The sequence below is a fragment of the Eumetopias jubatus genome, unplaced genomic scaffold (genome assembly GCF_037043125.1).
Source record: "Eumetopias jubatus isolate StellerSeaLion01/CBP00866 unplaced genomic scaffold, mEumJub1_p1.0 scaffold_12, whole genome shotgun sequence".
Lineage (NCBI taxonomy): Eukaryota > Metazoa > Chordata > Mammalia > Carnivora > Otariidae > Eumetopias > Eumetopias jubatus.
In genome coordinates this window covers 67,572,705-67,588,734 of record NW_028274818.1, presented here as the reverse complement: position 1 = coordinate 67,588,734, position 16,030 = coordinate 67,572,705, and the positions used below count along the sequence as shown (strand labels likewise).

The 16,030-nt window shown below is 37.7% G+C and overlaps 1 protein-coding gene across 2 annotated transcripts in view; it reads left to right on the top strand.

The window, feature by feature from the left end:
• DNAH14 (dynein axonemal heavy chain 14) overlaps positions 1-16,030 on the top strand; it is a 329,828-nt gene that overhangs the window by 143,352 nt on the left and 170,446 nt on the right. For both annotated transcript variants that reach the window (XM_028111778.2, XM_088017199.1), the window contains exons 35-37: positions 2,402-2,491; positions 8,382-8,516; positions 12,228-12,443. In XM_028111778.2, coding sequence (XP_027967579.2) covers positions 2,402-2,491; positions 8,382-8,516; positions 12,228-12,443 — 441 coding nt within the window. The remainder of the gene's footprint in view (positions 1-2,401; positions 2,492-8,381; positions 8,517-12,227; positions 12,444-16,030) is intronic.

Genomic DNA, 16,030 nt, shown 5'->3' with positions numbered 1-16,030 from the left:
TTTAATATTAAATTTGGAATAATCCAGTCTTTTATTTAATGGTATATTTTTGATGGTTTACACAGTGACCAGTCACATAGAGCATATCCATATAGGAATATATGTTATTAAATAAATATATTGTAGGTGTGCTGTTTACACTTCTTGTTCATTTGAGATACAAGAATCTGAATTGCATGCAATAGACAATTGGAATCTATCCAACTTATTCCCATTTCTGTCTCTAACAATATCTACGGTGTGGGGGTGGGGGTGTAATTAACTCAGGGCAACCATAGGATTAACAGAATTACCGAAACCATATCCTGGAACAAATGATGTATAGTTTGCCATGCAGTCGACTCTACAGAACATCACTGACAACCATAAATCCTTTACAGTAGGAATATGATTTTATTTCAAAACCTTCCGAAGTAAGGAATTGTGAAAATCTTTAACCAGGAGGGATGACCTGTCTGAATAGCTCTTCTTTTGATTGTCCCACTTCGGCTGATCCTCTGTGTACCCCATGCTATCCCTAGTCCACTCCTGTGGACTGTTGGCTTACGTCCAGCTTGTTATTGTCTGTGACAGAGAATTCCTAGCCCGCGCATCTAAAACTGCTCCACGTTCAGGCCTTAAGGGCGTGTCTCATCACCTCCATTCAAAAGAGGTTGCTCTCATTGCACTACCGGGTATTTACCCCAAAGATACAAATGTGGTGATTCAAAGGGGCACCTGCACCCCGATGTTTATAGCAGCAATGTCCGCAATAGCCAAACTACAGAAAGAGTCCAGATGTCCAATGACAGATGCGTGGATAAAGAAGATGTGGTACACGTATAGACAATGGAATATTATGCAGCCATCAAATGGAATGAAATCTTGCCATTTGCAACGACGTGGATGGAGCTGGAGGGTGTTATGCTATGTGAAATAAGTCAATCAGAGAAAGACAATTATCATATGATCTCACTCATAGGTGGAATTTAAGAAGCAAAACAGAGGAGGTAGAGGAAGGGAGGGAAAAATAAAACAAGATGAAACCAGAGAGAGATAAACCATAAGAAACTCTTAAGTATAGGAAACAAACTGAGGGTTGCTGGAGGGGAGGGGGGGGATGGGGTGGCTGGGTGGTGGGCATGAAGGAGGGCATGTGATGGAATGAGCACTGGGTGTTCTATGCAACTGAAGAATCACTGACCTCTACCCCTGAAACTAATAATACACCATATGTTAATTAATTGAATGTACATAAAATTTAAAAAAATAAAAATAAAAGAGGTTTCTCTCAGCTGATTTCCTACCTCCAGTAGCCTGGCCACAGGAGCTACATTTTCTCCATTTGTACAGTCCTGCTGAGTGTCTGTGTCTCCTTCGGCGGCACCTTTGTCCCATCATGGGAATGCAAGGAATGAGAAATGCAGTAGGAGAGGTCAGTGAGGAAAAAGATAGATCCCACTTTTTTCTGTAGGCACCGTTACCGATAGTATTGACACTGAAATAAACCCCACTTTATTTTTTTTAAGTTTGTTTGTTTGTTTGTTTGTTTGTTTTGAGATAGAGAGAAAGAGAGAGAGCACTGAGCCAGGGGAGAGAGGGAGAGGGAGAAGCAGACTCTCCGCCAAGCAGGGAGCCCGACACGGGGCTCGATCCCAAGATGCTGGGATCATGACCTGAGCTGAAGGCAGATGCTTCACCCACTGAGCCCCCCAGGTGCCCCTAAACCCCACTTTAGAAAGAAACGGGGCTGCCCTTATAATTCCTGCATTAAAATATAAAGTATTTCCGAGCTGCAGCCACTTACTGGATGTTTTTACTATCCTAGAATATTCTTAACAGTGAAACATTAAAATAATTGTTACAAATCTGAAAAACTACCTTAATGTGATTGGAATTACACAAAGATATAGACTCTTTTAAATTTTTAGTGTATGATAAGTAGGCAATGGTACTATGGTAACAATTCTTAAATACATCTTAAAGAATGAATTCTTCTTTTTTTAAAGATTTATTTATTTAAAGAGAGAGCATGAGCTGGGGGAAGGCCCAGAGGGAGAGGGAGAGAGAGAATCTCAAACTGACTCCTTACTGAGGGAGGCGGGGCTCGATCCCAGGACCCTGAGATCGGGACCTGAGCTGAAATCAAGAGTTGAATCCTCAACCGACTGAGCCTCCCAGGAGCCCTAAGAATGAATTCTTAAACTGGGGGAGGGTCTATAAGTTTGCTACCGGGGATCTGTGTACATAACATATTGTGTGTATTATATTTTGGGGGTAAATAGTATCTCAGGTTGGTGAAATTAAGAACTACTGTCTTAAAGTGCAGTATTCAGTACATTGTTAAGAGAGATTTTGTAGGATTATGTATTAAGGGTTTAGTTTGCAATGCACTTTAAATTAATGTATTTATTTTCTTTAGAAAGCAATATTTATTGCAACACAACAGTTGGGCTTACAACAATGGCCAGCTCAGAAAAAGAAAATCATACAGTTTTATAATCAACTTCAGGTAAGTGTGGAATGGCATGTTAGCAGCTCTTTGCTCCTGAATTTTAATAGTTCTGATCAAGGAGAAAACCAGGATAACAATGAAGTGATTGACTTGGTTATTTACCCAGATGTGGTTACTCGACCCTCACTTAACTTTGAACAGATTAGTCTTCTTCCGCTTTGTCCCCTTTCTACGTGATTCTAAACCCTGCACACGTGGTATAAATGTTCCGCCTCACATAGCTGTACCTTCTTTGCATTTTCTGTCCCCATGAATGAACCATTGGAAAAGACGGTGCATTTCCCTGATGATTAGTAAAATTGTACATTCTCGTATCTATTTCTTTGCCATTTGAGTTTCCTACAAATTGCCAGATTATGTAACATACTCATTTCTCATTTGGGTTTTTTGCCTTTTTCTTACCAAGTGTGTGTAGACTTTTCATTATACATTTTAATATCCTATCTCCTTATTGTTTATATGCATTACAGGTAAATTCTCTAAGTCTTAGGTTTTCAGAAATGTTCCTAGTGTTCAGTGGTGCAGGAGACATTGTTAATGCAGTAAAGTCCATTGATCTTGTTTTATGGTTTGTGCTTTTGTGAATTTTTAGAAATCTTTTCTATCCTATTTCATGAAGATATTTTCTATGAATTTTTTTTCTAAAATTTTTTTATATTTGCATTTCCTCCTTTTAAATTGTCTGGAATTTTTTCTTTAAGATGCCAGATATGGATCTGTTTTTCCTCAGATGGATAACCAGTTTTCCCAAGACTTTTCCCCACTGATTTGCTATTTCTCTCACATACCATGTTTCCAATCTAAATTTTTCTTTGTTGATTTCTTCCATATTTTATTATTTTGATCTTTATCTTATGACAACACCAGTCTTAATTGCCATAGCTTTATAATAGGTATCCATATCTGGTAGTACCAATTGTAAGAGAAAAAAAAAAAGCTACCCCTGACCCTCTTAGGGTTCCTGGCTGAGTCTGAAAATCAAATTGACAAAAACAGATTAGCAGGAGAAAAGCATGCACATTTTACTGTATTTGATATTTTTTTTAACAAGGGAGCCTTCACAAGAGAATAGAGAGACCCAAAGAAGTGACCGGAACTGGAGGCTTTATACCTTTTAAATAAAGAAACAATGACTTTGTGCAGAGTTGTCAGGGCAGAGGGGTTTGGGCTGGGGGTGTAGTAGGTGTGAAGAAGTAACTAGGAAGATACGGGCAGTCGAACCAGGTTTGCTCATACAGCCTGTTAGCCCCACATTCCCCATAAGGATGTTTCTGTCCTTCGGGTACGAGGAGGGCACCCTTCACGTGGGACTTTTATGACCTATTTCAGGGAACAAAGGTGAGGTGGGGGAGGTCAGAGTGAGCTTCCTACTTCTGCCGTGGGAAAAGCCTCCCCCAGCTGAATCTGTCTAACACGCCAGGGTCGGGGTGCCTATCTTGTCCTGAGCCCTGCCATAATCCTCCCTCTTTGTTATTTTCCTGATTCTTCGATAATCAGTTGATTGACTGCCAGTAAAATAATAAAAATTAAAATAAAAATTTTAAAAATCCTATTTGGATTTTTATTGGGATAGAATTGAATGAATAGCTGGTGGTGAGAATTTTCATTTTATGATATCACATTTTCCCCTTCATGAATATACTGGGTTGATTTAACAAGTTAGCCTGGTACAGCTTCACAGTGGCAGAAAGCACTAGACTCCTGGGTCAGAAAGGACTGTTTATCACTCAGCAACAGCAGTAGCCATGTCCCCAGGATTTCATTCTCGGAGGATGACACAGGGTCAGGTGATAACCTGCACACATGGTACGTTGTTCCGCAGAAGAACCCCACACTTTGGGACACTGCAGTCTCATGAGGGGATGACCAGCAGACATTCCAGCCTTTGCTCATGAAGGAGACATTATCTTTGTTATTCTGGACAGCAAGTTAACGTTCTCCATCCTGGTCTTCCAAAAACTGTTTGCTATACAAACATCCTTGAAAAGACAGTCCTAAACAAAGCTTTCGATGCCTCCATTCAGAGGCATGTAGAAATGTCAGTGACTATAAAGGATTGTCTCCCCAGAATTCCACCCCTCATTTACACACTGTCTTGGCTTCTGCTGAATTTTCCCATGGCCACTCTGTTGACTACTCTGAATAATCTGACTGCCAGAGGCTGGCACCAAATATATTCAACTTATTTCATACAGCGTTTAGCTAGAGCCTCTAGCACAGTAGGCTGGAGCCAACCTAAATTATTAATGTCAACCATGCCCATCCAGGGTTCTGGGCCCAACCAGCTAAACACATCAGAAGCCATCAGACTGTACCATAGAAAGCCCGATGGAGTTCTCCTGAAGCTGCTATAGTGACTGTTCCCCTTGGTCCAAAGGATTAATCCAGGTAGACCTAGATTCTCAGCTGTATAGATGTTGTCTTGGCCCAGAAGGAGGAACGGACTCGGGCCATTCTTTTACCATAACAACCCTGGACAGTGAGTTGAGACTGATCTGACTGCCTTCCAGGGACCAGTTGATGTTTCCTTAAATGCTGGATTTTTAACATTTTAACCGCCTCTGAGGTGCAAGTTGCATTGTTCTGGGGAAGGAGACAAGTTAGTCCCTGACTTCTACATAAGAAATACAATCCTAAGGGTATACATGGTGCCCTTAGAGTTTCTTAATAGCTGTTGGGTTCCCCAAATCGACTACAGTTCAAGGGGTACAGTTCTCAGTTCAGTTCTAATAATTAGATCTAGTTCTTTTTTTTTTTTTGGAGTGACCACTTGAGAACAAGCAGTCCAGTCTGACCTATTTGCCATATCATGAGCCTGAGGGCATTTGTCTGTTCCAGAAAATGAATGAGCAATGGAATTAGGAGTGGGGAATATATGCAAGACATCTTGGGTGATGGTCAGGTGTTTTGCCTGGGACATGCAGGAGCTGAGACCAGCCCTGCTGCTTCTGATAGATTTCTCTGTAACATTTAGGGGAATAACAGTGACATCACGGTGAGTTCCATTTGGTAGGGTGTGGCAGTCCCAGCAGTCAGTAAGATGAAAGGCTCCTAAAGTTGTTTGGGATACCCCCTTTGCGAGGAAGGAAAGAGAGAAAGTTCTGAAGACGAAAGATCTTCAATAGTCATCCATCCCCCCATATTCCATGGTCTGGATGTTTGCTGTGATTGCATTGCCACAAAATTGGTATGCCCCAGTTCAGCAATTATCCTTATATCCCCAGTCGTTATCCTTATGGCCTAAGACCAGGTCAATCCAAGAGAATCCAGGCAGTTGAACCAGAATTAAATGTGAACCCTCTGGGCCCCATTTTGGAATGTGTACAATCAGGGTGGCTTGGGGTTGTCATTAGGGAACAGAAAGAAACACCATGCTCAGGAATGGTTAGGATGAATCCCAAATTCTCAAAATAGATCTCTGTAATCCCCCATCTCTTTTATGCTAATAATTACCCAGGAGGCAGATGAAAGGAAATGATTCCCTTCTAGGGACGTCCACATTCAATGACCAACCCTCCCTGGTAAGGTGTGTGGACAAAGAAGGGAAGGGGGATGGAGTCAGAAATCTTTGGAATCAGTGTTTGAGAAGGCTGTTCCAACGCTCAATAATACCACATGTGTATGGATGGTAGGGAACGGAGAAGGCCCATAAAATATCTTGACCATCAGCTCATGGTTAAGAGACTCTTGCAATAAAAGGTATACCATTGTCAGACTGCAGATGGTCCAGAAATCCAAATGACATAAATTTCATCTCAAGAAACAATGGCGTGGCTAGAGTTAGCTGATTGGACTGAAACAGGAGTCCCATAGCTTCAAATAGTTAATGTCAGTAAGTCACCACCAATAGCCCCAGGAGAGGGGGCCACAGATCTGATGTAGGACCTGCCAGGAGTATGTGGGGGTCATTCGTGCCCCAGGCAATGTGACTTTTCCCACCATGAGACTGGAGTCTGGAGCGCAGCAGTAGTCCCTGTGTCACAAACACACCGTCCTTTGTGAGTTCTGTGATGGAGAACACGTTGCCACATCCAGTGTGACGTGTGTCCAGACAACGATCATGGTAGTCTGGGAAGGGCAGGCTTGATCAGCAGCTTGATTCTGGGTGCTTGTCGTGGGCCCACGAGTAACTCTGGTAGTTTGCTTAGCAGCCCGGATTTGTTTCCACAGTTCACAACCCCAGAGAGGATTATCTTTAATCTTGTAGTCTGTAATTTCCCAAGGGGCAGACCAAATAGCTAGGCCACTGCCCAAGCCGCAGAGTTCTCACCATGAGCAGACCTGACACGTCTGCTCTTGGATCTTCATAGCTGGCTCTGAGGAGGAACAGCGGGAGCCTTCAGGTCTCAGCTAGGCTGAGCCACGAGTAAACCAGACCAAGGCATTGACGGGATCTTTGTAGAGCAAGGGCTTCACTGAGGCAGCAGCTTTGCTCCAGGAGGGGAAGTAGGGGGTAAGGTTGCTCCCAGAGGGACAGCTGCCCCTCTTTCATGTAAAGCCAGGACACCAGTGTGGCCAGTTAGCTGCATTCTTGAACATCTAATTCCATTTGTCATGCAAGGCTTCTGGACCCCTTCTCACCTTGCCAATGATAGACCAGAGAACCACAAACCTACATGAGGATAAAGAGATTAGAATGGAAATGAAAACTATTTTAGCTTTATCCATATTTGAATTTTAATGTATTTATTTGATACATTATCAAAGATAATCATTTCTTTAATGCTATTACAATAGTCTACAAGAGATGGTGACGGACACTTTTTAAGAGCTTTAGCATCTGACCCTTTCCTCCTTGTCTCAGTCCATTTGGGCTGACATAACAAAATACCATAGATGGGGTGGCTTAAACAACAGACATTTATTTCTCACAGTTCTGGAGCCTGGGAAGTTTAAGATCAAAGTGCTAGCAGATTTGGTTTCTGGTAAGAGTGCTCTTCCTGGCTTGCAGATGGTCACCTTCTCACTGTGTGAGATCTCACATTGGAGAGATGTTGAACTCTGGTCCGTCTCCCTCTTGTAAGGACACGAATCCCATCACAGGTCCACCCTTTTGGCCTCATCTAAACCTAATTACCTATCAAAGGCCTCACCTCCAGTATTATCCCATTGGGTGTCAGCCTCAACATTTGAATTTTAGGGAGACGCAAACATTGGCTCTGTAACACCAATTGTGATTGGGTTGGGCAGAAGAAGATAGGATCGAGCAAATTTTGTAAGAGATGAGGAACTTTGGACAATGGTACTTAGTGGTCTTATTAACTAGATCAGGAAATAAGAGAAGCAACAAGTGGGATAAGAAGGTGTAGATTAGATTATGTTGACTCTGAAAATCACGTGAGACATCCAGATGGAAGTATCTAGTAGACCACTGGAATTTCACTCAGGCACATAGAACCAAAGACTGGAAAAAATAAATGCATTAGGAAGTCATTAGCACTTAGGTCGTAGTTAAAGATATTCAAGTTGATGAGATTGGTAGGGCCGATGTAGAGAGAAGAGAGAGAGACAAGGGTGAATTAGGGAAGACTAACATGGAAATGACGTTCAAAACTCAAAAGAGAAAAGACTAGAGAAGAGGAAAGCTGAGATAAATCGTATTACAGAAGCCAATCTTAGAGAAAAGTACAGAAATAAAGGAGATTTGGAAAAAGATAAACTGTCAAATATCAAGAATTGAAAGTTATCCTTTGAATTTTAAAATTGGGAGATTTCTGTTTATTTTGACATTAATCTAGTCAATGAAAACAGAACCCAGATTATAATAGATTAAACAGTGATTTGAAGGAAGGCTTTGTGAATACAGAGATATGTTACCTTCAGATTTCAGCTTAGCTGAACCATCAGTGAACCAAAATTAAATCATAAATCTGCAATTTTGTTTTAGACGTGTGTTGGTGTGATGTTAGTAGGCCCAACCTGTGGAGGAAAGACAACAGTCAGAAGAGTTTTAGAAAGAGCATTAACACTATCACCAGTTGAAGACTTCCTATCAAGTAAAGAAAGGGAATCTATTTCACAGGTAAATACTAAGTAATATGTTTCTCTATTTCTTCAGATCTTACCTTATACTCAGTAACATTTTATGTCCTATTTACATAAGTAGAGTCTTGTTAAATGTATTGCTAGGAATTTTGTAGTTAGGAATCATTGTAGTAAGTGGGATTTTTTTTTCATTTGAATCTCAAACTAGTAATTACTAGTGTAAAATAAATTTATTAGATTATATATTTATTTTGTATTTAGTCACCTTCATGGACTGGTAATGTTAAATTGTAAGTGTTTTTGTAGGTGATCAATTGAATCGTCCTCGAATGAATATAACTTTGTCTCTTGTAATATTTATATAATTTATATTATTGCATTGATTAACCCTCCAAGACAGTGTTAACTGTAATAATATCTTGTTCCTTACATTATCTGAAATGCAGTTAATATTGCTACATTTAATATGGTATTTGCGGGGTGCCTGGGTGGCTCAGTCAGTTAAGCGTCTGCCTTTGGCTCAAGTCATGATCCCAGGATCCTAGGATTGAGCCCGATGTCAGGCTCCCTCCTCAGCGGGGAGGCAGCTTCTCCCTCTCCCTCTCCCCCTGCTTGTGTTCCCTCTCTGTCAAAATCAATAAATAAAACCTTTAAAAATAATAATAATAATAATACGGTATTTGCTCTTTGTGTATGATAAGTGTTCTTTCATACATTGGGAATTTTCTTCGGTTCTCATTATACTTTGGTTTTGACTTTTGGAATTTATGAAATAACTTTTCAGAATCTATTTTTTATATTTTAATTGGTTAATAAGCTATGTTGATAGATTTGCTAATATTAAATTGTCCTTGAATTCCTAGAATAACTCCGATTTTTCATGGTATATATATATTTTAAATGACTAACATTTTTTTTTCAAATTTTTATTTAAATTCTAGTTAATAGTGTAATAATGCTTTCAGGAGTAGAATTCAGTGATTCATTTACTTACACATAACACCCAGTGCTCATCATGACAAGTGCCCTCCTTAATCCCCATCCCCCATCTAGTCCATCCCTCACCCCCCTCCCTCCATCAGCCCTCAGTCTGTTCTCCCTCATTAAGAATCTCTTATGGTTTGTTTCCCCTCTCTTTCCCCCCTTCCCATATGTTCATCTGTTTTGTTTCTTAAATTCCACATATGAGTGAAATCAGATGGTATTTTTATTCCATATAAGGTTAGATTCCAATAAATAATGTGTCCTTCAGTTATCTTATTTAAAGACTCAGCAGTCTATTCTGAAAGTTTTAGAAAGTCAGGTTTTCAGTTCTGCAGTTTTTTTTCAGCTAGTGTGCAGTTTCTTTCCATTTTTAGTTCTTTCAGTAAGCAAGAAAATTTGTTTTCTGTAGTTCTCAATATATAAGTCTTTTTCCTTCTTGATTAAATTTATTCCAAAGCATTTTATTCTTTGGATGCTATTATAATGGACTTGGAATTTCTTAATTTTTGTTGTTGCTGAAGTGTGTTCATTGCTGCTATATGGAAATGAACTGATTTTTGTGTGTTGATCTTGTATCCTACAAATATGCTGGTTCATATATTAGCTCTAGTAGTTGTTTTGTAGATTCTTTGGGATTTTCTATATATAGAATCATGTCATATTTAAATAGAGATACTTTTACTCCCTCTTTGCAATTTGGATGCTTTTTATTTTATTTCTCACCTAATTACCAGGCTAGGACTTTCAGTACAGTGTTTATAGCAGTGGTGAAAATGGGAAATCTTGCCTTGTGCCTGATTTTAGGGAGAAAGCTTTTCAGCCTTTCACCATTGAGTATGATGTCATCTGTGGGCTTTTCATAAATACCCCTGATTATAGTAAGGAAGTTCCTTTCTAGTTTGTTGAGTGTTTTTATCATGAAAGCGTGTGACATTTTATCAGATGTTTTTTCTGCCTCTCTTTATGTGATCATGCAGTTTGTTTCTTTTGTTGTATTAATATGCTCTATCACACTGATTGATTTTCTTTTGTTGAACCCACCCCTCCATTCCTAAGATAAAGCTCATCTGGTCATGGCGAGTCACCCTTTCAATGTGCTGTTGCAATCAGTTTGCTAACACTTTCTTGAGGACTTTTGCATCTCTATTCATAGAGGACACTGGTGTGTCGTTTTCTTATGGTGTTTTTGGGTGGATTTGGTATCAGGATAATTCCAGCCTCATAGAATGTGTTAGGAAGTATTCCCTCCTTTTCTATTTTTTGCAAGAATTTGAGTAAGATTGGTGTTAATTCATTTTCAGATGTTTGGTAAAACTCATCTACTATCTGATTTTGGACTTTCTTGGAGATTTTGATTACTGATTCAGTCTCTCTGCTTGTTATAGATCTGTTGAGATTTTCTATTTCTTCTTGAGTCAGTTTTGATAATTTTTGTTATTTCTAGGAATTTATCTGTATCCTGTAGATTATATAATTTGGCATACAGTCATTCATAGTGTTTTCTTATAATCCTTTTAATTTCTGCAAGGCTCTAGTAATGTCCATACTTTATTTCTCTTATTATTTATTTGTGTCTTTATTTAATAATTATTTCCTTTTTTATTGAGGTATAATTGACATATAGTATAATGTTTCAGGTGTACAACATAGTTATTTGACATTTATATATATTGTGAAATGATCACCACTAGTCTAGTTACCATGTCACTGTACAGAATTAATATAGTATTGTTGACTATATTCCCCATGCTGTGCATTGCAGCCCCATGACTTATTTATTATATAGCTGGAATTTTGTACTTCTTGATTCCTTTCATGTATTTTGGTCCCCCTCCCAATACCTTTCCCCTCTGGGAACACTAACATACTCTCTGTATCTATGAGTCTTGGGTTTGTTTTGTCTTTTAGATTCCACATATAAGTGAAATCAGGTGGTACTTGTCTTTCTCTCTCTGACTTACTTCCTGAGCATAATCCTAAGATTATTCTTGGCTTGTCTCTCTCTCTCTTTTTTTCCCTTTTCTCATTTGTTTTGTTTCTTAAATTCCACATATGAGTAATGTATAGAATTGTTGAGTCACTATATTGTACACCTGAAACTAATATAACACTGTATGTTAACTACACTGGAACTAAAATAAAAAAAAAAAACAATATTGTCTTCCAATCCATATATGTATATATTTTCTAGATACAAGTCCCTTATCAGAGACTATGATTTACAAACACTTTCTTTCGTTTTGTGGGTTGTCTTTATTTTCTTGATGGTATCCTTTGAAACACAAAAGTTTTTAACCTTGATGATCAAGTTCAATCTACTTTTTCCATGTTGTTACAAATGGAAAGATTTCATTCTTTTTTTAATGATGAGTAGGATTCCATCATATATATATATATATATATATATATATATATATATATATATACACACACGTGTGTGCATGTGCGTGTACACACACCACATCTTCTTTATCCATTCATCCATCAGTGGACATTTAGGTTGCTTCTACGTTTTGGTCATTGTAAATAATATTGAAATGAACATAGGGGTGCATGTAACTTTTCAAATTAGTGTTTTTGTTTTCTTCAAATAGATACCAAATAGTGGAATTGCTAGATCATTAATTGATGATCAGAGATTATTAGGGTCTCTTTCTTTGGAGTGAAAGAACTCTCCTAAAACTCTTTGGTGTTAACAGTGCAAAAATTTAAGTAATTGTACTATAGTTAATGCCTTTAAGAAACCACCCTGGATTTTTTTCAGATTCCAGGAAGAAAAGGAAAAGTAGATATTTGTGTTTTAAATCCAAAGTGTATCACTGTTGGTGAACTATATGGACAACTGGATCCTAATACTATGGAATGGACTGATGGATTATTATCAACAGCAGTTCGAAATTATGTATATTTTAACACTGCAAGGAACTCAAAGAAAGACAGCGATTTCAGACTGAAATCAAGAATCTCGGATGCATCTAATGTAAGTTAATATGGAAGGATTATTTTTATTTGATTATTGTGGATTACTTCATTGTTTAAAGATTGATATTTAAGCATTATTAGATACTTACCAGTATTAAAGTAAATTTAAAAATTATTTTGATCAGTTTTAAAAAAGGAGAAAAATTAGAAGCTATTAAAAAAACAGAAAATGTGACACTGTGCTTTAAAATGCTTGGTAAACAATAAAATAAAATGAAAGATACTGCCTTTTAAAGTAACACAGAGTGGGTTAAGTGTAAGCAGAGGATGATCTAGTGATGCTGTCACCACCGGTATACCTTATAAATGAAGGAGGTATGAAAATACTTCACTGGAAAGGTGAAAAAGGTTTTGATACAAAATTCATCACAAAATCAACATAAATCGCAAACAAAAATTGGAATGTTGTATTCTCATTAGTTATAAGTAGAAATTACTAGTAAATTTCATTAGCCAAAATACATTAACAGAAGAATGGCATTTAGAACCGAACAGATAAGCAAAGATTTTTTTTAAAGTTTTTATTTAAATTCCAGTTAGCTAACATAGAGTGTAATATTAGTTTCAGGTGTACAGTATAGTGATTCAGCAGTTCCATACCTCACCCGGTGCTCATCATGACAGATGCCCTCCTTAGTCCCCTTTCTCTATTTCCCCCGTCCCCCCACCCACCTCCCCTCTGGTGACCACCAGTGTGTTCTCTAGAGGTAAGAGTCATTTCTTGGCTTGTCTCTCTTTCTCTCTCTCTCTCTTTTCTTCCCCCTTTGCCATTTGTTTTGTTTCTTAAATTCCACATATGAGTAATGTATAGAATTGTTGGACCACTATGTTGTACACCTGAAACTAATGTAACACTGTATGTTAACTACACTGGAATTAAAATGAAAAAAAAATATTAAGTCTTCCAATCCATGTGTATTTTTTTTTCTAGATACAAGTCCCTTATCAGAGACTATGATTTACAAACACTTTCTTTCATTTTGTGGGTTGTCTTTATTTTCTTGATGGTATCCTTTGAAACATTAAAGTTTTTAACCTTGATGAAGTTCAATCTATTTTTTCCTTTGTCACTTGTTTCTTCATATCTGAAGAAAACTTTGTATAATCCAAGGTCAAAAGACTTTCTTCTATGCTTTATTCTAAGAGTTTTATAGTTCTCACTTTTATATTTAGGTCTTTGGTCTATTTTGGGTTGATTTTTGTGTTCAGTATAAGGAAGGGATCCCAATTCATTCTTTTGCATCTGAATATCCAGTTGTTCCAGAACTATTTGTTGAAAAGCCTGTTCTTTCCCACGTTGAATTGTCTTGTCACGCTTGTCACGCTTTTCAAAATCAACTGATCATAAATGTAGGATTTATTTCTAGACTCTCAATTCTGTTCCATTCATCTTTGTCTACCCTTATGCAAATGCCACGTTTGATTACTGGAGCTTTGCATTAAGTTTTGAAATAGAAAGCTAAAGTAGTTTTTAAGACCTTGACAAACTGATTCTAAAATGTGTATAGAAGAACCAAGGTCCCTGATACTCCTGAATTAAAGAAACAAGGGGAAGAATCTGGATCTGCCAGATGTCAAGAATTACTATAAAATTGGGGTACAACAGTGTGCTCTCGGTGCGCACTGAACTATTATGTGCCTATGACGTAATGTAAAAATGTGTAGAGAAAACAACAGAATTTTGTAGAGAAATTGATAAATCACATTTAGCGTGAGATTTTATTGCATCTTTCTCAGTAATTGATAGAGAAGGAATATAGTAAAGTGGCCGTAATTAAATTCTTTATACTAATTGTCACCAGTTAGAAATGGAAATAGGAAAAATTCTGCTAACAGTGGCAAAAATCTATAAAAAATATATTGGAATAAATGTAAAAGAAAGGAACTTGTGATTGGGGGGGTAGCAGGGAGGGAGGCAGGAATACCTATACAGTTGGCAAAAATTAAATAAATGAAAGAGATACTGTATTCCTATATGGAAAGACTTCTGTCCTAAAAATGCCAGTCTATACCAAATTATATATAGATGTAATGTCTTTCTAAGCAAAGTCCCACTTTAAAAAAATCGAATTAAATGACTTTAAAGTTCATTAGGAAGTATAAATGTTCCAAGAGTTCAAAAAAATCTGGGCAGAAAACCATGGTGCTTTTGTATTTCTAAAATGCTCTATATTAATTTTAGAACAAATCCATACTGTAATCAAAACAGTGAGGTACAATATAATACAGTGACCATAGCTAATAATACTGTATTGTACATTCGAATGTTGGTAAGAAAATGGGTCTTTAGAGTTCTCACCACAAGAAAAAAATATTTACCTATGTGTGGTGATGGATGTTAACTAGACTTATTGTGGTGATCATTTCACAATCTGTACAAATATTGAATTCATTATATTGCACACCTGAGACTAATGTAATGTTGAGTGTTGAGTATATTTCAGAAAAAGGATAAAACAGATAGTACTTTTCAAAACCTGAATAAAAACCCTGGAACGTACTCACACAGAAATGGAACCAGACAGAGTCCAGAAACATTCAGATATATATAGGAATTTACTATGCTACTGAACTAATATTTCTAATCAGCAGGAAAAGCATTCTTTACTGAATTCACTGTTTATATAGTTTGCTATTTTCTGATGTGAAAACATAGAAAGACCCTTACCTCATTCCCTACCCAGAAATAAAATTCTAGGGGTGCCTGGGTGGCGCAGTTGGTTAAGCATCTGCCTTCGGCTCAGGGCATGATCTCCGGGTCCTGGGATCGAGCCCTGCATTGGGGAGGGGGGGGGGTCCCTGCTCAGCGGGGAGCCTACTTCTCCCTCTCCCTCTGCTCCTTCCCCCTGCTCTTGCTCACTCTTTCTCTCTCTCTGTCAAATAAATTTAAAAAGGAAAGGAGAGGAGAGGAGGAAGGAAGAAAGAAAGTTAAAAAGTTCCAGATGAAGTAACCAACTAAATATAAAAATAAAATTATAAAAACATAATAATATTTAGGGGCATAGTTTTAGAATTAGGAAGACCTTAACTAAAACTGGGAAAACCCAAAAATCATAAACAGAAGATAAAATTATTTGACTCTAAGTATAAGAAAATGTTTTTTTTCAATAGTTGCAACAAACAGCTTCTTATTAAAGCAAGCGAAAGTCTGGAAGAAAATATTTACAGCATCTTATAGGAGTTAGTGTCCCTGCTGTAGATGAGGTGCTGTAAGAAATAGATGCGAATAAGAAAGGATGGAACAGTTCGGGAGATGAGGAAGGCCGTGACTAGGACGTTGATAGAACACATGAAAATTGTGCACATATGAAAGATGCTCAGCCTAAGTATTAGTCAAAAAATAAAAATCGTAACAATGATAGGCGTCACATTTTTTTCTCATCAGGTTTTCACAACATAAGAATATCAATAGCTGAAACATTTGGTGTGAACGAAAGATGTGGAGAAACAAACATTCCTACATCTTCTTGGTGGGAGTATTATTGTCACAAACTAAAAGAGAAATCCAGTAGAATTTATTAAAGACTAAAATCCAGAGAACATTTGACCCGTAATCCCACATTTAAAAAAAGAATCTAGAGAAAG